The sequence below is a fragment of the Manacus candei genome, unplaced genomic scaffold (assembly GCF_025592945.1).
Source record: "Manacus candei isolate 608988 ecotype Guabito, Panama unplaced genomic scaffold, ASM2559294v1 h1tg000016l, whole genome shotgun sequence".
Lineage (NCBI taxonomy): Eukaryota > Metazoa > Chordata > Aves > Passeriformes > Pipridae > Manacus > Manacus candei.
Window position 1 is genome coordinate 1391280 of NW_026138064.1, and position 26779 is coordinate 1418058.

A 26779-nucleotide genomic window follows, 5' to 3' on the forward strand; every position below is an offset into this window, starting at 1 on the left:
CATAAAAATCAGATGGGAAGTTTTGTTCTGTGATCTGTCAAGACTTGTGATGTTAAACAACAGTGTGCACATAAAAATTAATTTTTTCATAGATTATCATAATAAAAATATTATAATCCTATGCAGTTAAGTAATAAATTCTAGGTATTTTTCAAGAGAAGCACTTACACATTCTGGTTGGAGTGTATTTACAAGTTGCTAGCAGAAATGCTTATGCTTCTGAGCAAGAGACTGCATTAGAAATATTTACCCATTGTAAACTTATTCTGCAAAGCTTATATAAAAACCATGAGTGAGTATTTCTTGAAAAAAACCACCACCTGTGAGCACAAATCAGAATTAGGTTTTCAGTACAATTCATACGCAGAAAACTTAGACATGATGAACATGTATATTTGGGGGTCAGTTTCAGTTTGTGGTGACACAGATTATTATTTCCACACAAGGCAGTAGCTAATGACCATTGGTCACATGGCTTCTGTTGAGCTTGAAGTAGTGAGTCAGGGCCAAGTGCAGGGGGATGGCAATTTCCCTGGTCAAACCCCTACACTGTTGCTGATCCAAGTCAGGATGCTGTTGGCCACTGGGGCACACGCTGGCTCATGTTCAGCTACTGTTGACCAGCACCCTCAGCTAATAATCAACACATGCTATATTGTGAGGTAGTTATCTCAGATGAGTAAGGAGCCTTTATAATGTTCCTAATACACATGGAAATGAAACAGTCACTTTAATTACTTCAGTTCTACAGCATCCCATTTTATTTTACATCAGTAAACATTTGCTTTCAGTAAAATTTGCTTTTATGACACTATGACAGAAACATGGGATGTTTCTGCAAAAAAAGAAGATTCTCAGCAGGGAAAAAATCATCCTAACTGTTAAATCTTAGACTGTAGGATGCTATAAAGCAGAGCTCAAGATGAGCTTTAGAACAAGTGCTACTAAAGTCTAGCACAACACCTTGCTTGTAAGAGAAGACATCTGTAGCGAAAGGAAAAAAAAGTCATCTCTGTTATGAAGGAGAGAGGGAGATAAAGGTGGAGGCAACAAACACTTTCAAGTTCTTATTTATAATTAAGGTGTGTGTTACCTAAATCAGTAAGCAGTACCACTTCGGTCTAAACACGGACAAACTACTCTCCAAAACTACTACTTCTTCAGTCCCTTCACATTCAAATTGACTGAGGAAGCAGAGAAACGATCGAGAAACAATGAAAAAGCACTCATTAGGTTTTATTTTAAATTTATTTGAGGCTAAATTTGAAGTACAGGGGATTTGCTGGTTGGGCTGCATTCGAACTGCACTCTCTGTGCGGCACAGGGTTTTCCAGGGTACTCGGAAAGCAGTCCAGCGCTCTGAGGGGCATCATTAGTCCGGGCACTCTGGTGTGACGTTAAATCACACTACCGCTGTCTTATACATTAACCCTGCGGTGCTGTGCGTGGTGTAATTGTACCTCGAAGTCAATCAGTACTTCTCCAATGTCCGCAGCGATGTCCCTTCCTGCCCCTCGCTCCTGCCCCTCACTCCTGCCCCTCGCTCCTGCCCCTCGCTCCTGCCCCTCGCTCCTGCCCCTCGCTCCTGCCCCTCGCTCCTGCCCCTCGCTCCTGCCCGCACAGCGCCGGTGTCCCGGCGCCACCTGGTGGCAGCGCCGCCCAAGGACAGGCCAGGGGCTACACTGACCAGGAAAATAGGACAGACAGGATTAGGGATTAAACTAGAAACCAACGGTGTTATAAACCTGCCCCTTGTTTTTGCTGTGCTACCCGAAACCGTCTTGAGCACATGGCTACTCCCGACTGTTCAGCTTTTATTGGATGGGCTAATTTCACCTGTTTAAAAATTAATTTAATTGTTAAAAAATTAATTTAGTAACTGTCTGTGCATATTCCCACATATGCCCAACTGTGCCTTGGGACGGTGATGAGGCACTCAAAAGCGATTAAAATTGGAAAAACACATAAAAGAACGTTGACACAGGAAGAAGGGCTCAGGACCTTAGCCAAAACTTCTATGACTGTACCAGAGCTAGAGAGCCAGGTATTTCCTACAGGTTCGATCCAGATGCCCACAGAAATACATTTACAATCATTGAACTGGGAAGGACACATGGTATGTTTTTAACACAGCTTTATGTTTTCACACTAATTTTCATGCCACATGATTTACTGTAAGAGTGAAATAAACAAAAACTCACTTGAACTTGCATGAAACCTGTATGCCCAGCTACTCCTTTAAAAAAATTTGGATTCATTTAATTAAGGTTCTGATATATGATCTGATTATGAACAGTTAAATGAAGTTTGTAATCTGCACTCAAATTCAGCTTGGGACAAGGGAATGGTAGGATGGTTTCAAATACTAACAAAATTAGGACTCAGAAAGGAAATACATTCACTCAAATTGAATACAGGGCTGGCAGACAGCCCCAAAAATGACTTTCATATAGCAACAGATGAGTTTGAAGATTAATTAAAAGCCAATAACAAAGTTTTTAAGTATACCTCATAATTAATTATTTTCTTTATTAAGATGGCAATACACAGGTATGGGGATACTAGAGATATTCTAATTTACCAACTCTACTCATAAGAAGTGATTTTAGGAGGAGCGTAGCCAACTTTGAAAATGTAGGGGTTTGCAAGTCACTGCTGCTGCAACCAAACCCCCATACTTATTTTTAGGTATTATTGTTTGAACGTGTCTTTTCTGTTTTGAATTCCTTGCATCTCCATTTCACATGCAGTAGGAGCATTGCTGCCAGCTTTAATGAATTTACAAACAGTGGCAGTTTAATTTCTGGAGCAATTTCTTAGCTTATCTTGTAAGTCTAGAAGTAGAGACCTGAACATGGATCTCAAGTTCCCAGAAGCATGCTCAGAGAATCAGTATCAGGCATTTCACTCTACTTGACACAGAACAACCAGGACACGGATGCTTCATGAGAGAGGACAAGCTGAAAGCCAAGGGCAATCACAACACAGGCAGGGATTGTTACCTCCCTGCAGAGTGCAGGGATGGTGACAGTAACCTGACCTGTCAGCATCCCAGTGACTACCAGACAATGGCAAGGTGGTGACTCAAGTTCATGGCCAGGCCACAAAGTCTGGTCAATATGTCAGCAACAGCAGCACATAGCACAGAGGCAAGAATAACTCCAGTGCAGGTCAGGCAAGGACCAAGGGCCTCTATGCTGAGCTCCAGGATCAACATGCAGTGGAGGTGGGAGTGGGGGTGAAACAGGGCAATTTGGGGCTGTTGGTGCAGCTAGGTTCTTGTACTATTCTCCCACAGTTCAGATAAGTGTGCTCACCACTTGGTTAATTCTTCCTTTTCTCTCTGGACATGTAAATATGTCGTATGAACCAAAAAAAAAAAAAAAAAAAGGAATTTGCGATTATATTTGCACCACAGCACAGGTTGAGGGTCAAACCTGCCAGTGATTTATGTTTTTAGTTATAAAGCTACCATCTTTAAACAGAGGTCTGTTACAAACCTCTTGCCTCTGCCTATTTGATCTGTGGACCAGGGATAATATGAACAGAGAGACAAACAAGCCTCATCTCCGTTTGACTTTGTTCAGGAAAAATGTATCTTGAGTGAGCCAAGCTCTTCCTATCCAAGAGTGTGCACCTGGGGTCGACCTACTACTGGGTTATTACTGGAAAACTAGGCATCTGAAAGCGTAAAACACCATCAAGATATGCTGTCAGTCCTGAAAGGAGCAGGACTGAAATGCCTGAAAAAATTTTTCATTGCCTGAGTATTTCCAGTGAATCTAGCCAGACTGCTTAACACAGTATTAGCAAAGATCTGAGTGTCATTATAGTTCAGCTATTAACACCAGATTGTGCTGTCACAGCTGGTTTTAAAACAGCCCTGTTTGTGAAGCAACGCACAAGGCACAGTTGTCATGTCACAGACCAGAGCACTGAGGCAGCACTTTTCATAAATCTGAGTTTTCTCACCAGTGATATAAGCATTTCCCCCACCCACAGATATATAATGTTGACTCACTGACTTTTGCAAGGCTCGAAAACATTTGTGTCAATGTTAACTGGAACTATACATTAAAATCTTCAGTCTTCACATAGTATGGATTGCTTTCCATGCAATTTGTAGTGAGGTAAAGTCTGTACAGTACCAGAAATGCTTCTCAAAGTGTCAGATGTTAAGCGTGCTCCTCCACAGCTTGGGAGGGAGGGAGGGAGTGGACAGGGCCTGGGGACCTCTCCAGATACAGTCACGGCACTTCCATGTGATAGCAGGGCCATTAAAGATATCAGCAAAAATCGGACACCTTACCTGGCGTGCAACAAGCCAATGATTACACACTCAAGAGAGAGACATTGATATTTATTTCAGAGCGGCGCAAGCCCAGGTCCTCGGTGAAGTTCCACAGATCAAGCACCCCAGCTGTCAAAACTTTTATACTTTTTAGCAAAGGTATTAATGTTCATTGGCTACAAGTTACACAGTTCTCTTATTAATTTGTATCTATCATCTATTGGTTAATGATTCTCTCTCTTCTCATGCTAATTACTGCCATTCTGTCTCTTCTCTTGGGTCGAGTGGGTTTCTTGGGTCGGGGGTCACAGATCTGCCCCCGGCAGAATTACTTTTTACCCAGTCGGAGCTAATCCAGCACAGTTGCTGAGCTGGCTTTATTAATTGTCAAATGTCCTTAAGGCTCGTAAATTCAGCATTCTTTGTCCGAGATCATTGAGACACGTCGAGCCCTAAACCTTAGGAAAATTCCACATACAAGAAATTTGTCTCTTCAACACCTGGATATCACTTAAGAGCTGGCTTGTTAGTTCCTATCTGTTTAGCAGATTAAATCCCGTTTCTTGTCGACTAAGGTCGAAAGTCAAGATCAAACACCAACATCCTTTCTTAAGAACATGTTTGCACACTCCACATTTCGCAGTAGCGGCGGTGCCGCCCGCCCCCCCGCGCTGTTTAACGGCGCCGCGCGCACCAATCCTGCCCCGCAGGGACTCCCCTCCCTCCGCCTTGAGTGGCAGCACTTCAGCCAATAACAGTGTGCCTGGAGGCGGGAATATACCAGCCTGCGCCCAATCAGACAGCGGTCGGTTAGCAGGGGGCGTGGCCTGGACGGGGTGTCGCGTCTCCAGGGCAGGAGGCGACGGGGCTGGCGCTGCATCTGCTCCGGGCCGGCCCGACAGGATGAGCCTGGCTCTGAGGTCGGTATGAGCCTGGCCCTGAGGTCAGTATGAGCCAGACGCTTTCCCCTGGCCCGGAGGAAGCGCGGGCGGGGGTTCCTGATGGCCGCACCCCCTCTCGGGGCCCGCTCGGGCGGTGCTGGCGGAGGGCGGGCGCGGCGGCAGCGGCGGGGCCCGAGTGGGTCACCTGCGGCCTCCGGCCGGTCACTCTAGTCCCCTCGGCGGGGTCAGGCCCATCTGTGTGCGGGGGGAGGGCAGGGCCTGGCGCTCGGAGGTTCGCTCTGGATTGCCTAATGCACCTCCAAAAGGCCTGGGAATAGGGGTAAGACTGGACTGCTCGGTGTGTTTTGTTTGTAAATTCTGCTTCAGGAGCTGTTGTATAAAGGGGCCTGGCTTATGACTCCCAACGCCTGGCAAATGCTTGTCTCCAAGCATAATTAATATGCTTACATGGCAACCGTGGTCCCTAATTTTCAAATGTGACTTCAGGCTTCATGTGGTAAGAGTGGTTGTGGAAGTGGCACTGAGCTGTTTGTGTTTAGGTACTGCTTTGTCATTTGATAAATTTATTTTATGCTAAGCACCAAATGAACACTTAAGCACCCAGCTGCTCTTCCAGACGAGTTCAGTGTTAATCTGCTTTCAGATTTATAAATGGATTTCATCATTGTAGCTCACAAAATCTGAGCTCTCTAGATCTGAGCTACTCTCCCAGTTCTAATTATGTAGCCAGCTCAGAGTTATTTTAGTCCTTCCAAGAGCTACAGTAATTCAAAGCCTGTGTGAAATCACACTGTCTCCATTGGTCTGTTAAGGGCTTCTTGCTCTCTGAGGATATTGTGGTCCAAGGCAAGTCCAGCTCGTGCAGCCTGCACTTTTCTTGTCTGTTCTTGGAATTTTTACACTTCAGTGGTTGTTGGAAGCTAAATCTCAGCCATATGTTTAATCTTGGGTTTTGATTAAAATTAGCAAATCCTTTACAAGATGAAGATAAGTCATCTCATTAGAGGAGATTTGGAAAGTAAATCTTGAAAAGTTTTCTGTTCACTGATCAGTAATTTTTGTGCATTTTACACTAGATGACAAAGCACATCTGGCCCTTGGTGCAAATAGACAAATGAGCATTAAAAGCATTTTCCTGAGAGTATAACATAAATTATGCAATAATTTAGTTTAAGAAGGACTTATGGGAAGTCATCTAGTTCAGCTTTCTGATCAGAGCAGCTCCCACTCAAAACTGAATGAGGATGCTGAGCACCTTTTCCAGTAAGGTTTCAAAATTTTCTAATAATGGAGACTCCTTGGTCTGCTAGTGCAATTGTTCCAGCATATAAACACATGGACTGAGAAAATGTTTCCCCATAGATCCAGCTGTAGTTTCTCCTCTTGCATTTTATGGTTATTGTCTCATGTCCTTTTACTGTGCTCCTCTGGAAATCTAATTTCATTCCTAGACTACCAAAGAAAACAGGCTTGTCTCTTTTGTATATACCAAAACCGAGCAAAAAGTCTTTAGAACAGTGTGTATGTGTATGCTCTAAAGGATTTTAAAAAAGAACCCTGTAAATACCATTTATCTAAGAACTGTTACAGGCAACAAAGCCGATTTGTGGCACCTAATTCTGGCTTTAGTAGCCAGACTGCCTGGCCTAGTTCAGCCTCCACTGGTCTGTCACAAATTTATTTTTTTTTAAGCTGCAGTGTAGAAACAAAGTGTTTCGGGGAGTTGTACCATTTCTACTGCTAATCTAGTTTGTAACCTCAAGAGCCCTTTTTAACTGGTAGTTTTTCTGCCCTCTTTTTTTGTCATTTTTGTTACTTATTAACAAAAATGCCTGTGCTGATTTTATTTTGGAGGTGTCATTCATATTTCACAAAGGAATTATCTGTTTCAAGTGTTACTTTAAACTGGGAGTAGAAGCTGGGAAAAGAGTTGGGAAAAGATTTAATAGCTAAGGTAGTGATCTGTGCAATTATGGTGAGTTTCTTATTGGTGGAAAATATTATCTACAGTGGCATCTTCCCAATAGAAATCTAAATTTCTTTCTCCATATATAGGAATGAGCTTTCAGTAGACAAAACTAAAAAGAAGAAAAGAAGAGAACTGACTGAGGAACAGAAGCAAGAAATTAAAGATGCCTTTGAGTTGTTTGATACAGACAAAGATAGAGCAATAAATTATCATGAATTAAAGGTAAAAACTTTTTTTCATTCAAACAATTTTATGACAAATAATATACCTGTTCCTTAGTGAGTTTTTAAGATGTTGGCTGTATCTTTGAAAACCTCCTTCAAGATGTCTTTCTGGGTTAAAAAATTGAGTTTAAAAAAAAGAAAAAACCTGGAAATACTGCATTGGTGTAAAAACAAGCTTATCTTCCCATACTATGTGCAGTAGCATTCTGAATAACCCTGGTCTAACTGCTCACCAGGAATTAACTTGGACAAATGACCAGGACGGAAAAGCTCTTGAAAAAGAGCTGTGTAACCTAAAGCTTGGTGTTGTGAGAATCCACAGGTTTCAGATGCTTAGGTAAAAGATGCAAATCAAATTTGTAAAACTGTTGACTGCAAGCCAGAGCTTACCAACTTGTATTTTTCAGCAGGAAGCGTATTGACTGTAGGAATAAGGTGTGCTCTTTGCTCTGTGTGTGCAAGGCTCATTAGCTGCCCTTCCCAGTGAAGGATGCTTCTGTTGATAGCTATTGGTAAATGGAGGTTAGGATGGCAGTCTGAGTCCTTCTGGCTGGAAGTCTATAGAAGTAGTAGAAAAAGTTCATTAAAGTCACTTTAAATTCTTTATGAATTTGTATTCTAATCATATGGCATCAAGAACAGAAAGTGGCTTTGGAGACACCAGTGTTTCTGTCATGTATTGGGTGAGATTCTTTTTGGAAGGAATGCCTAATCCAACTTACTGGCTCCACATTCTGGCTCTACTCAATAATTTGAAAAAGGAAAAAAAGTCTTATTTTTACTTAATTTGCTGTTACAAGAGTGTTTTAGGTATAGCAATTCCCTTCTCTTTATTTCAGAGTTCAAGTTTTTGTCTTTGCTGGAAGCCACTGTGACCAGGGTAGTGCTGGGGACTGTTTCAGGACTATTAATATGCTTTTCCTGGTTATGGTGTATTTTGAATTCCCAACTGTTGTGATTACGTGGAAAGTTGTTTGTTAGCTGTCTAGCTAAGTATTGTCACCCTGAAGGTAATACTGTGGAAAAGCAAAAATACATAAAGAAAAAGACTATCTCCTACTCTACAAAACCAGTGGATAGCACAGATTTTTGAAGGACTGCTTCCAAAAGCATTGTGGTTTTCCAGTTATGGTTTAGTCTATGTTCATCTGTTTGGAGAAAGTCAAGATAATGTGTGCTGAGAAATTGCCATCTCAGTTAAAATGGGAAACTAAATGTGGACTTCTAACCTAATGGAAAAGTAAAAAGTAGGTTGGCTTATGTTGTTCATTGAAAAAGCATTTGTAAGAGTACTTGTAAATCCATGAACATATACACACACTTTGTGTGAATAATGAAGAGTAATTTGAAGACCGATTTTCGATTTTGTCTTTGAAAAGATAAGATTTTGAAATAGTTTTGTAAGTGAGGAGAATAAATCTACTTCTCCTAAGAAATACTTGATCCAGTCTGTAAACTCCCTGAAAATACAAGTTTTTCACTGTAACTCAATGTTCTATTTCCTAACAGTAGTTCTAGGTGGTTTTAATATCCAAAGCTCTTTTCCTGTTATTTATTTTGTTTATTATTGCTTCTAAACCACTAATATGCTCTTTATCTCTTGGGTAAGAATGTAATTACTGAAATTAAAAAGAAAATCTGTTAAATCTGTATTTAATCCTTACCTATGGTTGCACTTCCCTTTTATTCCAAAAGGTGGCAATGAGAGCCTTGGGTTTTGATGTAAAAAAAGCTGATGTCCTGAAAATACTTAAAGACTATGATCGAGAATCAACGGGCAAGATCACCTTTGAAGATTTTAATGAAGTTGGTATGTGTTTGATTTTGGGTCTACCTCTAGAGATATTTAGTGTATAGTGGTGACTATATTTTGAAGCAGTACTTCGTGTACTTCTTCAGCTATTTAATACTATTAAGAAATAGAAAATGGAGATTTAATTTCATTATTTTCTTAATATATTAGGTCAGTAGTGGAGGAAGATAAATCTTTGTTTTCTGAATGCTTAATTTGATATGTAGAGATGAATGATAGCCACAGTATAACAGTGTAGAGTATATACAGTGCTAATCTTTTTCAAGCTTACATGGAGGAATGAATGCTAGCTTAAAACGTGGATATTCTTCTGTTGTTTAGGGATCTTTGTAAGATTCTCATTTCTGCTGTGGAAAAGGTATTTAGCATTGAATTTAGTGGGAAGGAGTGTGTACACAGACAAACTGCAAGCTGAATACAGACTTCATATATAAAAATATTAGAAAAATTGAAGCAGGTGTTAAATATTGTACTTCAAGGATTTTCAGCTGTTGATAAAAACAGAATTTCATGAGTTGTTTCTTTCTTCTGGAGATTGTGCATTGTGCAGTTTAATATACTTCAATCTGCAGAATTTTTAGACTTCAAGTTTCTTTGAAGTTTTTAAGGGCTTTTTGTTACATACAGTTTATGCTTTTGCATACAATTTATGTTTACCAAAAAGTAAGCTGTGTGGAATTTCTCTATATATGGCTTTATATCTCTAGTTCACTGTGTCTATTATAGTTCATTATGCTCATTATAGTCTATTTCTTCAAGGTATTAGATTTCTGTAGATTTTCTCAAACAGAACACCCAAACCTCCAGTATTTGCTTTTGGCTACAAATAACAATCTACTTAATGTGGCAAAACTAGTTATTGATTGAAATGTGGCAGGTTTTTAATGGTTTAGCAGGTTAGTATTGGACAAAATGTGTTGTCATTGACAGATAATAGTTTTGTAGTTGTATTCCAGGTTAGAGAAAATTGGTTTTTGTTGTTTTCTGACTTGTAAAGCCTATGTGGAAATAAATGTGATCAGTCTTGATTTAATTAAAAAAATTAAAAAGAAAGTGAATGTATTGATTTAATAGTAATACTACTCTTAAAATTACATAATTATGCTGTAATGTTGCATAAATCAAGATATTGTAATTACCATGCAATTTATTTTTTTTTAAATTCCTGATGTTCAGTCCTGTTCATAGTTTCCTCATTCTGTCCTGGCTGTCAATATGGGCAACCATTAAGTGCTGCAAGAAGCTAGGAAGATTCTTGTAGAAAGCACAATAGATACTTGGAAAGGGATTGAACCTGTCACAAAATTTGAATGGGGTTAGGATGCTGTGGTGGTGCAATATGACCTTGATACAGAATTAAACATGATATCACTTCTAGCAGAAAGATTAGGAGTTAGAGAAAATAGGTTATTGAGATGTTAATTGTGAAGAGCTGCTGAATATGGCTAAGCAATTCTTGAGTTTCTCTTAATGTTTAACTGAAATTATAAAGATACAATTACCTTTTGTCTTCTACAGTTTTGTATTTAGAGACTTAGTATTTATTGTTCTTCAGTTGTCTTTTTGCCAAAAAAGCATTTTTCAAATGATATGGTACTTCATACAGTGCCATTGTTTTAAAAGAAAATGTTTAAATTTAGGAAAAATCTGGAGCGTTTATGCAGATATATAAACTTCATTGCTGCAGTGAGCTTATATGAGCCTGAAAAAATTTTTTCCTCTCAAGTTTGCTAAGCCAGAGCAGACGCTTCATCTGCAGTCAGGAGCAGATGGTAAGTGGTTCTTTGTGCGCAAGTGGTGTTGATGTGTTTTTAATGGCTTGATGAAGTCATAAATAGCAAGCCCTGTAATACAAGACTAGCAGGTACAAAGATGTGAAGATACGTTATTGCTGGCTGGTCTGAAATAATTACTAGAAAAATATTTCATGTGGGAAGTTTGTCTTTTCTGTTGCAGAAACTGACAAATGGTTGTAAAAAAAGGAATAATAAAGACTGAAGAATCCTTTCAGAATACACATCTTGCAATTCATAGTAGTGTCCTTTATGTAACCCCTGTGCTCAGGGTTTTTTTTTTTTGTTTTGGGGTCTTTTTTTGTGTTTGTGTGGTTTTGTATTTGAAAGAGAGGTTCCATGTGAATGTTCTTCTTTATTTAGTGTATTTCAGTGTTCTCTTCAAATCAAAATTCTATCCTGATGAAAACATATAAAATTAAAAAAAATCACATGTCTTTGTCTATCAGAGCTGATGTTTTTTTTTTTCTGAAAGTTTGGAAGTTTGAAACAGAGGAGGCTTGTGTATACTTTTAATTCCTGTTGAAAAATTTGTGGAAAGCATGACTGTGTCCAAATTGCCATGTGGTGTTCCACTGCAAGAATTACACCCTAAAGAGCAACTCAGCTTGGAAAAAGAGAGAAAAGAAAGAGAGGTCAGATAACAGTGAAACAAATATGCATGTTGAACTGAAATACGTAGAAATGTAAGAACAGGTGAAATCAGAAATACCTGTTCTTCATATTGTCTCAGCTTGCATAGATCATTCTGAGTTTACCCTTCAGAATTTTTTAGTCTAACTCAAGTATCCTTCTTGCAGTGACAGATTGGATATTGGACAGAGACCCACAAGAAGAAATACTCAAGGCATTCAAATTGTTTGACGATGATGACTCTGGTAAAATAAGTCTGAGAAACCTGCGCCGAGTTGCTAGAGAATTGGGTGAAAACATGTCTGATGAAGAACTACGGGCTATGATAGAAGAATTTGATAAGGATGGAGATGGAGAAAGTATGTGTTAGCAAATAAACTCCCATATAACCTTGTAATTTTCTACTGTTTTTAAATGTGGTTTTGTTGTGAATATGTCCTCTTTAATTTCCTTCTAGATAACTTTCAGCTCAAACTTAATTTAGCTTACAGATAGCGGAGACAGTTGTTTTTGACAGCTACTAGTCCTGAAAACACATATTGGAGTCTAAGAATTGAATTGATTCACCATGAACTCCTATTCAACCAATATCTGTTATGATGAGATGAATGTGTAGTTGAAGGTCAAAGTAATTGAACTGGTACATGGGAGATTCTATGTGCCTACATTACAATTTTATTTCCTTATAAATCAGTGAAAGGATTAAACTGCTAAGAGAAAGTCAGTCTTTTGATCACTTATTCAATATTTCTTAAGTGGCAATGTGTCACTGTTGTGATTTCAGCGTGTTAGTTGGATATGGAGCAGTAAGCTAATAAATCATGCTGGAAGTACCCTGGATCTATTCAGGATCAGCTTGGATTGGTCTTTTAATGTACTTCTGAGCATGGGAGTGCTGGAAAGCATAGTGTGAAAAATGGCTCTGGAATTGGCAAGGTCCATACATGGGCTGCATAAAGAAATTATTAGTTAGATAAAGAATGAATTAACAAATCCAGTTTGATAGTATGCTTATTAAATCATTTTGAACACTGAAACTTTGGGGTTTTTTTATCAACTTCAAAATATCCTTATTTTTACACCAGAAACCTTAGTATCTGGATTTTAAGGACCACTCACTTCAGACCATGCACCTAAAGACTGTATTGATCTTTGAACACTGCTCTTTCAGGGTGGTGATTTGTGTCTGAGATTTCACTAGCAGTTCATCAACTTTTCCAGGGACAGTAGTATTTATATTTTTGAGCTGTTGGACTCAAAACTCTCACTCCCAGTGAAAAAAAAATTGTGTTTTCAGCCTTGTGACAGACAGTCCTCCCCTCTGTGCTGTTAGACATAGGTGTTATTTTTTGGAAGTTGTAACCATAGGGGTGAATGAAAGTAGAAGTCATCTGCAAGCAGGTTTTGTCATGTGTTGCTCTACTGGAGCTGCCAAAATGAGATGTCAGAATCATGGATCAATATTTTTTGTCACATGGCTATTTGGGCACTAGAAGTTGAACATAGACCATCAGCTCCTTTCAGGAAGGTTACTGAGTCGTAATTATCTTCTGTCAGTATTACGTTTTTTTAAATCAAGTTGATCAGCTAAGAGTGGGTAGCTGAGTTTCCTCTTACTCAATCATCCATTCATTCTCTTTGTTAGAGCAATCAAGCACAAGATCGAATATGGAAGATTGACAGCATAATGTTTGTATAGGGTACTGTTTATCCTTAAGGTTCCGTGTGTTTTTTGTTCTTTGAAGAAAACTGAGGCTGTTTTTAGCTTTTTAAGATTAATTCTGAAAAAGTAAATAAGCCTGTGAATCACCATTCTGTTTATCTTCAAACATCTGGGTCATGTAGGAAAATCTTGCTGTCGTCTAATTCTCCTTCTTTCCTGCCCTCAAAAAAAATATGAAACTGTTAATTTGGTAGCATTTTTAATTGATACTTCAAATATAGGAATAATACCATTTTTGGTTTAACACTTTTGTTACCTTTTAGAGATTGTTTTGCTCACAGTGAAATAAGGTCTCTTGTGTGATGCTCAGGTTACATATTCTCAGCAAAACCACTGAGCTGTACTGGTATGCTGTACATAGATTTCTGTAAAAGAAAGTATTTTTGACATATTTCTGTCCCTTAAAAACTTAAACAGTCTTATTTTTGTATTCCCGGGTTTAGGAATGCATTGTGTTTTGGTGCATAACTAATTTTAGAAATTCCATGCTGTGAGTTCATGCAGTTTTTGTCATCTTGTGTGGATGCGTCCGTAGGAAACACAGTGCAGTCTTGGGTCTCAGAATTTTGGCACAGAATTAGGGGAAAAAAACCAGCACTGAAAAAATGTACTTTTAACTCTCAAGATTGTAAGTCAATGTTTCTGCATATTAGCTGGGATACTAGTTTGTTCTTTTTGTCATGGAGTTGAGGGAAATGAGATGCCATGAAGGACTGTGGTTGCTTCTGCTTTTGTTGTGCTTAACGTGTGAACAGATCCTTAATCTGAAGGGGATTAACTGGGTTTGCTTGTTGTCACGTGAAAGGTGGGAGTTAGATTTTTACCTGTCAGTATCTCCGGGAATGTCCAGACCCCGATGTCCGACAGTCTGTCAGTGTTTTGTAAGGAGACCCTTCACCAACAGATTCACAAGATCAGACGGTACCTCAAACCTCCCTTGTTAGGGGGAACTCAATAGAACCAAGACCCCTCAGCGAGTCCTGCCAAGGTGTTTTCTGCTGGTGGCAACTGCAAGGACTCACTTTAACAGTTTACAGAATAACACTTTTTATTGATACAAATTGTGACAGATTAATAAGGTTCAAAGGTTGTCAGCGATAGTGTCTACTGCAAAAATATGTTTTAAAGCAATCTACTGATACATATATTAAGCAAGCACAAGCTCTGATACAAAGCAATCTAACTAATACGCTATGGGGTAACCACAAGCAAAAGCTGTAGTCCTAAGAGCAGCATTTAACACACATAGAGTATATTTCTCATCCCTTCTCATCCTCTTGGGGGGGAGAAGGTGGACTCAGCTTGTTAACTGATCCCAGCAGTTTTGGTGGAGGTCTTCTCCCACTCTCCCCCTATCCCCAACTTACTTTTATACTATTTTCTTTATGTTTGGGTGGAGTTTGAGTGGCTTTAGTCATAAATATCTTTTATTTCTGATTGGTGTACTTTAATGGGAGGGGGGGTGGTTAGCATGGTTTGGTACCTGAGGAGGGGGTTCGACGTGGTGGTTGACTTCAGCAGCAGAACATCTTGATTCTCCCTGAGACTGTCTTTCCACTTTGCAGCATTGTTTAGCAAGGATGTTGTAAACCAGGGAATATTGTGTTGTTACTGTGATAAAGCTGTGGAAAGGCTTTTTAAAGTCATACAGTCAAGATAGTATTTTTGTCTCTTAGAACACGGTGTAGCTATATGATGGATGGGTATTTCAGAGTATAGAATCCTAAGCTCGACTAAATCTGCTTGTTACCTATTTTTTACATGCATCACATGAAGGCATATTTAGTTATTTGTTTGTTTTTTTTAAATTTATTATTTAAATAGTGGAATTTGTTTAATTTTCTTCTAGCTGTAGATGTAGCTCTTTCTTTGCATTGCTTTCTTTAGGAATAGCTTGGGCACATTGGCTGAGATGGACAATTGTCAGGGAGAATTCTTTGTATGTGTCTTGTCTTTTCTGTACCACTGACTTATTCTAATCATTCCCACTACAGTAATTAGTAATTAGCAGAGTGTACATGTTCATTGGTTAATTCTTTTACAGTGTCTCTGTTTTAGCATATAAGTAAGATTGGTAGCTCAGGTATAAGTGCAGCAAAATAATTAATGGCTGCTAATTAATTTATTATTATGACTTAATTTCTTCAAGTGCATTTGTATAAAATTTCTGTTAATTATAAATGACAAATGAAGAAAGTTCAATTGGGGAAAGGCTCATCAAAAGTCCATTTTAATTCTAGCTAATTTATGGAATAATTAGTAAACGATGTTAAAATTCGTTTTATGTTTGGCAAGTGTTACAGATTTGGGAGGGAGAGAAGTAGTGTGGTTTGGTCTGTGGGGGTGGTTTGGATATAAATGTTTGAATCATGACTTTAAGAATAAAACTGAATTAATCATAACTGTAGCTGAAATATTGTTTCTTAAGAAGCACTTGCTAAATAAAATTTATGTACCATTTTTAACATTTTCATAGACCTTAAAATAATAGTATATTTTTGCATAGCTGTCTTTTTTACATATGTTTCTCAGAGTTTTTTTCTATCATATTTTACTTTTTAGAATATTTTTACTTTCATAATTAGAAATGATAACTTGTAATATGTGAACTAGATTCTGGCTAAAATATTCCACATAACTAACTTGTTTTCTGACTTCATTTTACATGAAAAACTGTGCAAAACTCCTGTTGTAGGAGCAAAAAGTCCAAACCCTGATAGTAATGGATCAGATGCAGCAAATACTCACAGAGAAACCTTTAAGTAAAATTATAAGTAAAATTCACGGTTGTGAATTTTCTTTTATGGTTTATGGTTGTTTGCTGTTTGTATAATGATTTTCTTTTTTCTTTCTTTTTTTATTTTTTTTACAGTCAATCAAGAAGAATTTATTGCTATTATGACTGGAGATATTTAGCATTAGAAGAAAAGGAATGAGCTCAGCAGAAAAGGGAGGAGTCGTTGGTAGCTTCCATTACAATGTTTTGTACTTGCATTCATTTCTGTAGCTGGAGTGATGCAGAAATTTACTTTTGTCACAGGACCAAAATAAAGATGGGTTACAGGCACTGATAGTTCACTACTTCGTATCATTAAATATTATCATTAGAATAATTGATATTTTAAAACAAGTAAGTAATGCTGCATTTCAGAATGTTTGAGTAATTGTTTGTAAAATAGCCTTGTCTCAGATTTCTAAATTGTATCATATTATAAGAACCTTCTGAGGTTCTTGACTTTGTGTTAGCATTAGCTGTGGCCTTAGTTTTGATACATAAGGTTTGAAAAACTTTCATTTTAATAAAATGTTCTTTACTATTACTACTTGAAAGTCTTATTTTTGTAGTTTAATCTGGGGTAAACTATAAGGGACAATTCTTCAGAGAAAAGTTTTTTTTTTTTCTTTTTTCATTGGTAAACTTTTACTTCTGTTTTTTTACATGAATGGTAGCATTAAATGAGCAAGCATTTGCATCCTCAGATATGCCGTTTATTAACTGTTACCCCTGATAACAAATGGCAGACAACTATTCATGATGATTAACTGTATCCAAAACATGCTTAAATCACCCAGATGTCAGCCAGCAACTCTCTGTTCAGTACCCACAGCTTTGCTAGTTGTCGAGACAGTGACAAGAGCAAACTTCATACAAGCCCATATGTAGAATGCTTTAGAATCCAATAGCAAAAATACCACACATAAAACTTATTTAAAGAAAGCCATTAAAAATCTGCAACAACCTGCCCAACTTTTAACCGGTGTTTTACAATCTTAAAAGATTTGTTTGGAGGTGGATGGTTAAGGGAAAAGATTCAGTTTTTGGGACTGGGCCTATGAAAAGCTCTAAACAAGTACTTTCTAAGACCAGTGTGAGAATTGTCCAGTTCGGTAGCTTCTGGCTTTGCTCTTAACTACTTACGTAAACGATTTCAGGGACACTTTTATTTTCTGCAGACAATCAAAGTGGCATAGAATTGGAAAGATCTGATAGTAGTCATCAAAAGCTTTTTCCCCAAGAATCCTACATTTACTCTGAATGTGCCAAGTTTTCTAACACTCAGCTGGTGGCTTCTGTGGGGACGTGACCATAGATCATCTCTATAGATGGCTGGTAATTATTTCTTGGTAGGTGACCACTTACTTTTTGTAACTCTTCCACTAGGATGTACTTTTTGTCTTCTGGACTGGGACCTTATTTCTAGCTTTTGCAATGTACTTGAAAAATCTTACTTTATTCTTGCAGATATGGCAGCACTTGTTAGGGGGCAGGGAATAATAGTGCGAAACTCCATAAACACAGACCAGTGACCTGGAGAGAGATCTTGTGAGTTGCTCAGGCTGTGGGAATGGACACAGAAGAAATGGAAAAGAAACAGTCAGAGTAGTGGTCTCAATGTTTGGCTTTTTATCTGCATTTCATTGTTTTGGAGTTTTTTACATTCCAAAACCATGCTTGTTTTGTGCTGCTCACTGGTGATCTTCCAGTTTTGTGTACTGGGGTTGTTGCAAGTCCTGTCAGCTTCTCTTGATAGTCACCACCTGACAATAATTGCAATGGATCTGAGTCCAGAGCTTGATAAGACCTAAGCTCTGAATTTACAACTGTCTGATTACCCCCAGCATTGACACTACATTTAACTCTGTGTGTTTTGTGGAGCTCACACCTATCCTGGTGCTTTTTCATAGTTCGCTTGGTGTATCATACATATTCCCAGTTTTTTCTTTTCGTACTTTGTCTGATATTGTAGAGGAAGAGAGTAATTTGGTGGCACATTTATAATCCTCTCTGTGTAGAATAGTGTCAAGGTCCAGCAGTCAACACTACATATTTAAAAACTGTGCTGTTGAATGTGTGCCTTATTTCTAGATTTGCAAAGATAGGTTAGTATTAAAAAAACCTCTTCACCTTTGCTATGGAGGACAGTGATGTCTGGTAGAAGTCTAAAAATGGCAGCCAAGGGAATGTTATAATCCACTGCACTGAAATGCATGGGAGCCTCCCTTTAAGACCTTACAGTAACAACAGTTAATAGCTGTGCCAAACAATCCATCAATACCCTAATTAATCCCATGCAACTTCCAGGAAATTAAGGACTTCCAAACAAATAAAAATACCATGTCGGAATGTAGTGTGCAACAAATATTACTCCTCTGGCTTATTTTAGAACATTTTTTTATGTACTAGGTTTGTCACATGAAACGTATTTGGTTTCTGTTTATTCATGGAAATGTTTCCATGGCACAGTCAGAAAATGTTAAGGTTTTGTGTGCCTCATCCTGTGGAGGCTCTGCTTGAATTGAGAAGCATCTCTGCAGTGCTCTGGTGAGGTGTCCATCTTTACCACTTGCAGCAGAGCTCTGCTTAACCATGCGCTGGGAGCTTGGCAAAGAGGAAAGGAAAACCACGACAACTTGGCTGGCAACAGAGTGGAGGGCAAAGAGGCAGTTTGTGAAGGGAGGGATGAGCACAGAGGCACTGGGAAGAGATGCAGCTGGCCCTGAGCTTGGAACAGAAGGACAGGGTCTCTGTGCTGAGCTGCAGACCTGTGTGAGAGGAATGACAGCCCAAAGGGGAGGGCATCTGGGTCCACATTGGTCTCTCCATCTCTGTGCTCCCTTCAGGTTCATAGCAGAGCCTCACGGATACGTCTTCACTTCTTGCACAGTGGCTGTGGCTCAGGAAGACGCTTCACTTGAGACTGGCATTGTAGGAGGGTTAGTGTGGTGGGTTTAAGGCATGAAGCGAAGTGTGGAGAAATCCTTCGGCTTTTAAATCTCTGTCCTAAGGAAGTTTTGCAGGCTATGTGGAGTTCTGGAATATTGCAGATCTTTGTTGTCAGAGGTTTTTATCACGAATTACACAACAGATGATAAGTGCAGGTGCTTTAAGTCCCTTTGCCGTATAGGGTGCTTGTAGTTGCTCGTAACCCCTCACAGAGTTGGAGATTTTTGTGGACTCATATCTGATCAATGTGCTGCTCATGTGAGCAACCCTTTACTTGTTTTGGTCAAACAGGGTTGTATCTACAAATACCTGAAAGGAGGTTGTAGCCGGGTAGGCATTGGTCTCTTCTCCCAGGCAACTAGCAGCAGGACAAGAGGGCATGGTCTTAAGCTCTGCCAGGGGAGGTTTAGGTTAGATATGAGGAAGAAATTTTTTACAGAGAGAATAATCAGACATTGGAGTGGGCTACCCAGGGAGGGAGTGGATTCACCATCCCTGGAGGTTTTAAAGATGAGACTGGATGTGGCACTTAGTGCCATGGTCTAGTAACCACGGAGGTGTTGGATCAAGGGTTGGACTTGATGATCTCGAAGGTCTTTTCCAACCCAGTTGATTCTATGATTCTGTGATTATTAAGTGGGAAATGGCTGTGACTGCAGCTTGCCTTGCTGCACAAGGAACCTTATCTAAAGCAAGAGCTGCACTTTTCTCTGATTTTTCCAATATGTCAGTAGTTTGTAGAAGATAGCAGCAGGCACTAGGAAAACTTTTTCAGAACTGTTTTCAGTGGTTGCCACTGAAGTAAGTCTGTAGGGCTGCTGAGAATGTTTTCATTCCTGAGTAGAAAAAGAGAAATGATGCTGCACACGGAAAAACCGGTCAATGTTTTCAGTGCTTCCACTTTCCCTAAGGTACACCAGGGGAAAAATCTAGACAAATTCATCCAGGCAATCCTACTAAGATGTCACACGCGTTAGCAGAAATTCAGTAGAAGCATCATATACTTGTAGAGAATCTGCGAGTATCTTACTTCTGTGATACCACAAATGGTACATCTACTGTAAAACTGTTGCTAAGCAAACTGAACACATTGGCAATTACCAGCAGTCAGAAGTGATAGCTCTCAGAATATATAATAAGTGGGAAATTTCCATATGTAGGTCTTTTTGAAATGACATATGAGTGTTTAGGCAGTGGAGGTTGTATTTTCCACTTTTTAGCCCTCACTGTTTTGAAAACTAATTCACTTATAAAGGAGTGTTTAGAGGAATTTCAAAGGAAGAAATAAATTTAAAGGAGTAATTCCTTTAAAGTATTCCTCTTAAAGGAATAAAGAATAGGCTTAGCGGGAAAGGGCTACTTTACTAAAAGAGATCCATTTAGAGCTAGATAGCTAGCCAACACTTCAGAAATAAGATTGCCTAGCATGTTTTGCAGAAATGCATGTTTATATAACATATAAACTTTTTTTAATTGCAGTGTAATTATGAATGCATTAATTTAATTATAATTTTGTCAAATGAACTTCTGAAAGGGTCTTGCTTATTTGTTTGTTTGTTTTCCTGAAGTCACCTTGCAGTTTGACTAACAATAAAACCTTTAGTGTGAAAAGGATTTGTGTTAGCAGAAGCTTGCAGTAATTTACACCAATTTTTGTAACCTCTTCCTTTTTCAAAGGCTTTCCCAAGTGTTAGAAGGAACCCTTCCCAGTCCTTTACTTGATTCAGAGAGGTTGCAGCACAGTGACTCTCATGGAATGGGACATTTCCCACTGTAAATGGAAAGGATAAGAAAGAAATATGTTAGAAAACAGTTACCTATTGAAAAAGAAGTTGTGTAAAATAAATAGATATATTTTATTCCAGTTGTGATGGGGTAAAAAAAAACCAACCCAGCCACTCTGTGCTGTCCTGATTATTGAAAGGCAGAGCTATGCAGTACACATCAAAACTACAGTAATGTGCTCTACCAAGGAGGGCAAAAAGGAAAGTAGTAAAACATCTTGTAAAAGGTATTTTTGATTACTAGACACATAAATAAAACAGTCACAGGCAAACAAGCCAAGTAAAATAAAATTAGTAAATAATACCAGTTAATGTAGATCATACTGGACCTCCCTTAAAAAGACATTAAAAATGGCAACAAATCAGTTCTTCAACCCCCACTGGAAGTTGGCTACTTCCCCAGTACTTCTTAAAGAGTGAACCATAACTCCCACTGTCCTGATGGAGGCTTCTTCAGCTAATAAAATAGGTGCTGATATCTGGAACTATGTGAGTGAACTGATTATACCTGTTTATAATGGCTACCACATTTATAAAAACAGTTGCAGTGCTAAAAGCACATAATTCATTTCTTTGTGAAATAATGAATTTCATTAATATTTTTTATATATAAAAAAATAATATATGTTGACTTTCTTACACAGTTTTTTTCTGACGAATTGTTTACATTCTAACTAGGGCAATCTTCAGAGATAGATATATTTATATTACTGTTGTTTTAAATCCTAGGTGTTTAGGAGGTTATTTGATTGCTTAATGAAGCAGCTCAGTAGGAATATACATCACTGTGGCTGTGCTTCGTGTTTTAAAAAAGTTGCACAAAAGTTAACTATACCTTTTCATGCTCACTTTTCTACAAGCACTTGGTAATTAAATGGGGTACTTGCAGTCTTCAGAGAAATGAAAAAGAACAAAATTCGTCAGTTATGGTTTTACCCACTAGGGGGACCCATTGTTACGACTAAAAAGTGGGAGCTGAAGTTGTAAAAGTAAAATCGGATTCATCATCAAATGTCAGGTGGAATTTTTATACCTGAGTCTTTTCACTCTCTTAGTGTGCACACACTGTAAAAAAGCTGTGAGCCTCTTCCACCCATATAACGACAACTAAGATGCAACTTCTCTGCAGCAGAAATATGAACTGAGCATTTTGCATGTACAGAAAGCTCATGTTTCTGTGTTGGGTCACCTTGCAGATGCATAAAAATGGACAGAAAAAAAGATTTAATTGTTTGTGGTGTGTGGAATTTAATGATAACATATGTACTTATTCAAAGACATGCTAGTAATTTTCTTTTATTTCTGAGTGGAGGGAAAAAAGTGTCCCTTTTTTGTCCTGTCAACAAAACAGCACACCCATGTCCTAATTTATTCCTGCCTCAAGCATGCACTCTCCTTTACTCTGGGCTTTCCAACTCCGTGCCCTGCTTTTAAGAAGGTTCCTTGTAAAATCTCCTGGTGCCTGCATCTCCCCTGTGCTGGACTCTGCTCTGTTCTAGCTGTGCTGCCCGTTGCTCTGTCCTGTCTCCCCTCTGCCTCTGAGATGGTCCAGTGAAGGGGATCTGTAGATGCCCCTGTCCTTTAACTCATGATCTGTCCCCTCCTCAGCATCCCTCTTACCCTCTGCAAGGACCTCGGGGCTTGTCTTGCCTGTGATCCTTCCGCCCCTCATTTCAGTAGCACCATCACAGTCCTCTCCTTGCTTAGGTAGATTAATGGGGAGCAGACTGAAAAAAGCAGCAGTAAATTGATCTGGAAATTTCTACATGCACAATTTTTTAATCAATGGTCACTTCGCCTGATGGTGTTATACCTCTTGTCTTCTTCCTATGCCCCCACCTGGACCCTCTTTTTATTTTTATTGTTCTACTATCTTGTGTAAAGATGAATTTGACACCCAAATTCTAAAAGGTTGGGACACCATTTTTCTTGGGTGTGAAAAAGTAAAAAGCGATATTAATTATTGCTGACTGCCTAGAGTGAAGTTATTTTAATACAATTTCTAATGCTACCAGTAACTATTCTTTTTCTCAGAAAGAATGCAAAGCTTTATTTGTTCTTGCTATTTCACGTATTTAATATTTTAAATTCTTTCCTAATTGTGATAGGGATGTGATGCAATGCAGTAACACTTCTTGTTTTTTAACAAAGAGCATTTTGTATTTAAATATGCTCAAATGAGTGAAAATTTATTTTGAATTAGCCTTTACTGAAGTACAATTGTCTTGCCCTACACAAAAGGCTGATAAGCAACTGTGCTGTGTGACCATATAAAAAAGTATTGTTGACAAAGTGCCTATTTGATTCCTTTCAGTGGCCCTTTTTACACATTGTGCAGAGCTTTGAGAGGAAATATTCAGGTCATATCTCAGTAACTAATGGATCTACAGCTTTATTTCCACACTGAACCACAGGAGGTAGGCATCTCAGTCACCAAGGTCTTTGCCCTTGAACCTCATGGACTTTCCAGTCCCTCTGCTACTGCTGGAAAATAAGCACCCATACGCCCCCTGGAAACGACTTGAACTTCCTAAATCACATAGTTGCTCTTGCAATTATTACACTCATCCTGTGCAGGAATCTTGTTATTCTACACATGGCAGACTTCCAGGTGATCTTATTTTACTATGCATTTATTATTCATGCAAGTTTAAAATGGGGATAAAAACAATTAAACTGCAGAAAATTTTGTGTAGTTGTGATAAAGTAGAAGGCTAAACCTGCACTCACTTCTCCCCTATAAGGTCCCACCTGGTGATGAACCTATGCTGGCCTTTCTGTGCTGGTCTTTGTGCATCCAGCACACTTAATAGTGCCAAAAATGGGCACTTGTTTTTGTTATGGGAGCATCAGAGACAGAAGGGATGTTGATATCCAAAGTTACAGCATCTTTGCATCCACCTGATATTTGTCTGTTGAAACCTTGCATCGTGCTTATTAAAGGTTCAGCTGTATTTAGTTAATACCTATAGCTTCACATTTTCTTAAGGTCCAGCAGAGGTGTTGCACCTCCTGTTGCAGTCCTAGGGAGAGGGTTGGGGGGTTTCCAATTTTTGTATTGTGGTAATTTTAGAGGGCCCCTATGGGAGTCTTCTGCAGATGTCTGAGAGTGAGTTCACGATCCGCTGAGCCCATCAGGCTGTTTTCTGTTAAGACGTGTGCTTAAATGCCAAAAGATGTGTGAATTCAGATTCCGTTCTAGAAAAAAAAGGACAATATATGCAATCTAGTAGGAAATTACTGATTTTAAGCTGCTGTTAAGATCTGTGATCAAGAAGAATATGAGGTAGAATAAAAGAGCTGTAATACCCCAATAACAATAATAATATGACCTTCTTTTAAGTTAGCACAAGCTGGTAGCATTTAATTTCTTGTTGCTTCTGACCACTAAATTACCAACTAAAAATGTGCACTGAGTTGGTGTTTATATTAGATTTCATTTGTGATCATTGAAAGACTACTTTTTATTTGCTTTTGGCCAATCTAAAAGTCAAAGTTACTTAAATGTGCTGTTAATCTGATATGATTGCAAGCTATAAACTGTGTATTTTAAAAAACACGGGAACCTGGTGTCTGAGTATGTTTTTCTTATCATCTTTAGAAAGAAGTATTTACATGGAAGTGTAATGATACTAAAATTGATGGACTGAAAAAACTTGTGTGTTCTGAAATTGATTAAAATGCATTCTCTTTGGCTAGAAATGAGTTGGTGCCAGAGGAGTGGTCTCAAACTCATGTGGAAGATTCATTTCGTTACTTATTTATTTGTTTGTTTGCATAGCTTATAAAATCTCTGTTTAAATAAACAATATACCCTAAATCCAAAGTAGCAAGGTCAACAGCACTGTTTACTAAGCCCAGTGTGTACAATTAAAAGAAAAAACAAACCAACTAATACAAACAAGAATATAATTACTGCAAATTCTTAATATTTTTTTTTGTAAACTGTTCCTGGTGTCTGACAGATTCCTATTCTTATTTAATATTCTGAGACACATTAATATGCCTCCAGAATCCCTCTTTTAAATTGCTGTAATGTTAACTGCAGTTTGAAATAAACACAAAGTTTAATAAACTGTGGAATTACTTAAAATTTTCTTCTTTTTTTTCCCATGAACACCTGCTTTTCCTGCTCATTAGAAGCAAGCTTTGTGAATACTAATTGGCACCTTTACTTAACCCCAGAGCTTGATCTAGGAGTGTATGATGGATTTGCTTATTTGCTATATATGCACTTTAAACAAATGTAAATGGTAGAAATTCAGTGAAAGTAATCCAGAAAATCTACCATGATCTACTAACTTGCCATTTAATCTAGATAAAAAATATACACAGCAGTTGTACAACTGTATGTTTATATGGAGCTCTGAATTTTTGACTGAAAAGAGAGCTTTCTTAATATAGCCTAAAGTGTGATTTCACTTGAAAAAGTGGATCTGTAAACTTAGCATCATGTTTATTGTCTTAATGACTTTTCAAATGCCAGACTTGATTTATACACTGGCACAGCAACTTGTTTATCCTATCTACGAGCTCAGTCTGAGGTCAGCAAGTCTAGCTACGTTCAAGGGGCCGAAATTAATGCAATATCTGTGGGAATAGTTGCATAATACACCATCTTATCAAGTTACCACATCAATCCAGGGTTGGGGTGGTGAGGACTATAAAAATGCTGCTGCATCTCTCCAAGTTTCTCCATCCTGTGTATTGTGTTTTCCTGTCCTATTCCCCTCTGTTTTCCACACAAAAGGAAGGTCACTGAAATGCCTCGTTTCCCCCCAAACTACTAAAATTTGAAAGAAAGACTGGGAAAACAGTAAGACTTTAAAATGAAGGAGGGACTTGCCTTGCTTCTAATCTAAGGCTCAGCTCTGTTAAAGGCAGTAGCAGCACCTTTTTTCCATGCAGCCTTCCAATGCCACAAGCTCTGCTCATCCTGCAAGGCACTTTCTAGATGGATTTGCACCATCCCAGGCAAGAAGCAGGCTTGGGTAAACAGGATGTGCTTGGTACCTGAGGCAACCCCAAAGTCCTTGCTGGCAAGTGCTTTTTCGAGGAGCAGAGAGCCCATCTGTGACTCCTTCTGATGCCACTCTGAAAACTACTGCAGGTTACCCTGTTTAGTAATGCTGTGGCTGCATAGTGCACTGGTACACAGAACTTTTGTTGCCTGTAAACATGATACAAAATGATTGAATCAGCCCTTGCGAAGGGGACAGTGTCCTGCAGTCCTGGCACTGCATAACCCAAGGCAGCTCACCTGCAAGTGGAGCAGATGCTGGAGTGCTGGCTCACTGACATTGCAGTCTTAGGATATAAATGTCAATTTTTTTTTTAAATAAATGGATTTTGAAAGACATGACAGGATGCTGTTTCAGCATTGCATAATGAGATCATTTGGTTTCAACTAACAGGAGTTAAGTATAACTCTGAGGATGTCCTGCCGAACATCTACACAAACTGCACTTCCCTCCTGCAAGATTTGCTTGTACTAATGGAAGGGTTTTGGTGGCTTTTTTATTTTTTTTTTAAAACCTTTCTTTCAGAGTGCTGAAATATCCGAACAGAAATTAAGTTGTTGCTGAAAAACCAAACAGGCTGCCATCCCTTTCTCTATTCTGGGCTAAAGTCCAATTTTACACAGCAGTTGGAAAGAAAAAGCAAACGCATCACTAGATTCAGCGAAAAATATTGTAACAGTATGTAATCTCTGTCAAGATAAAACTGCTTTGTGATTTACATTACAATAAATCCTGACCTTTAAGTGCTGCAGACTAAGCTAATCTGTGAAGTACTTTATTCTACCACTGAATCAGCATGTGAAGCTAAAGCAAAGTGACTGTGTTCATCCCACTGTGGTACTGCTGAAGAGCACATAGGAAAGCAGATTATGGTGTGCTGTGCCATGTGCATCACAGCAGT

The 26779-nt window shown here is 38.6% G+C and overlaps 1 protein-coding gene across 2 annotated transcripts; it reads left to right on the plus strand.

The window, feature by feature from the left end:
- Positions 1-4991: 4991 nt before the first annotated feature.
- On the plus strand, positions 4992-16668 carry CETN3 (centrin 3). 2 transcript variants are annotated; one of them, XM_051782705.1, is made up of 5 exons: positions 4992-5211; positions 7249-7384; positions 9082-9196; positions 11793-11984; positions 16221-16668. In XM_051782705.1, the coding sequence occupies exons 1-5, from the start codon at positions 5195-5197 to the stop codon at positions 16262-16264; spliced, it is 504 nt and encodes a 167-aa protein (XP_051638665.1). In that variant the 5' UTR covers positions 4992-5194; the 3' UTR covers positions 16265-16668. The 2 variants fall into 2 exon arrangements, with proteins under 2 accessions (XP_051638665.1, XP_051638666.1); XM_051782706.1 differs by having other exon boundaries at positions 5075-5234.
- Positions 16669-26779: the final 10111 nt, after the last annotated feature.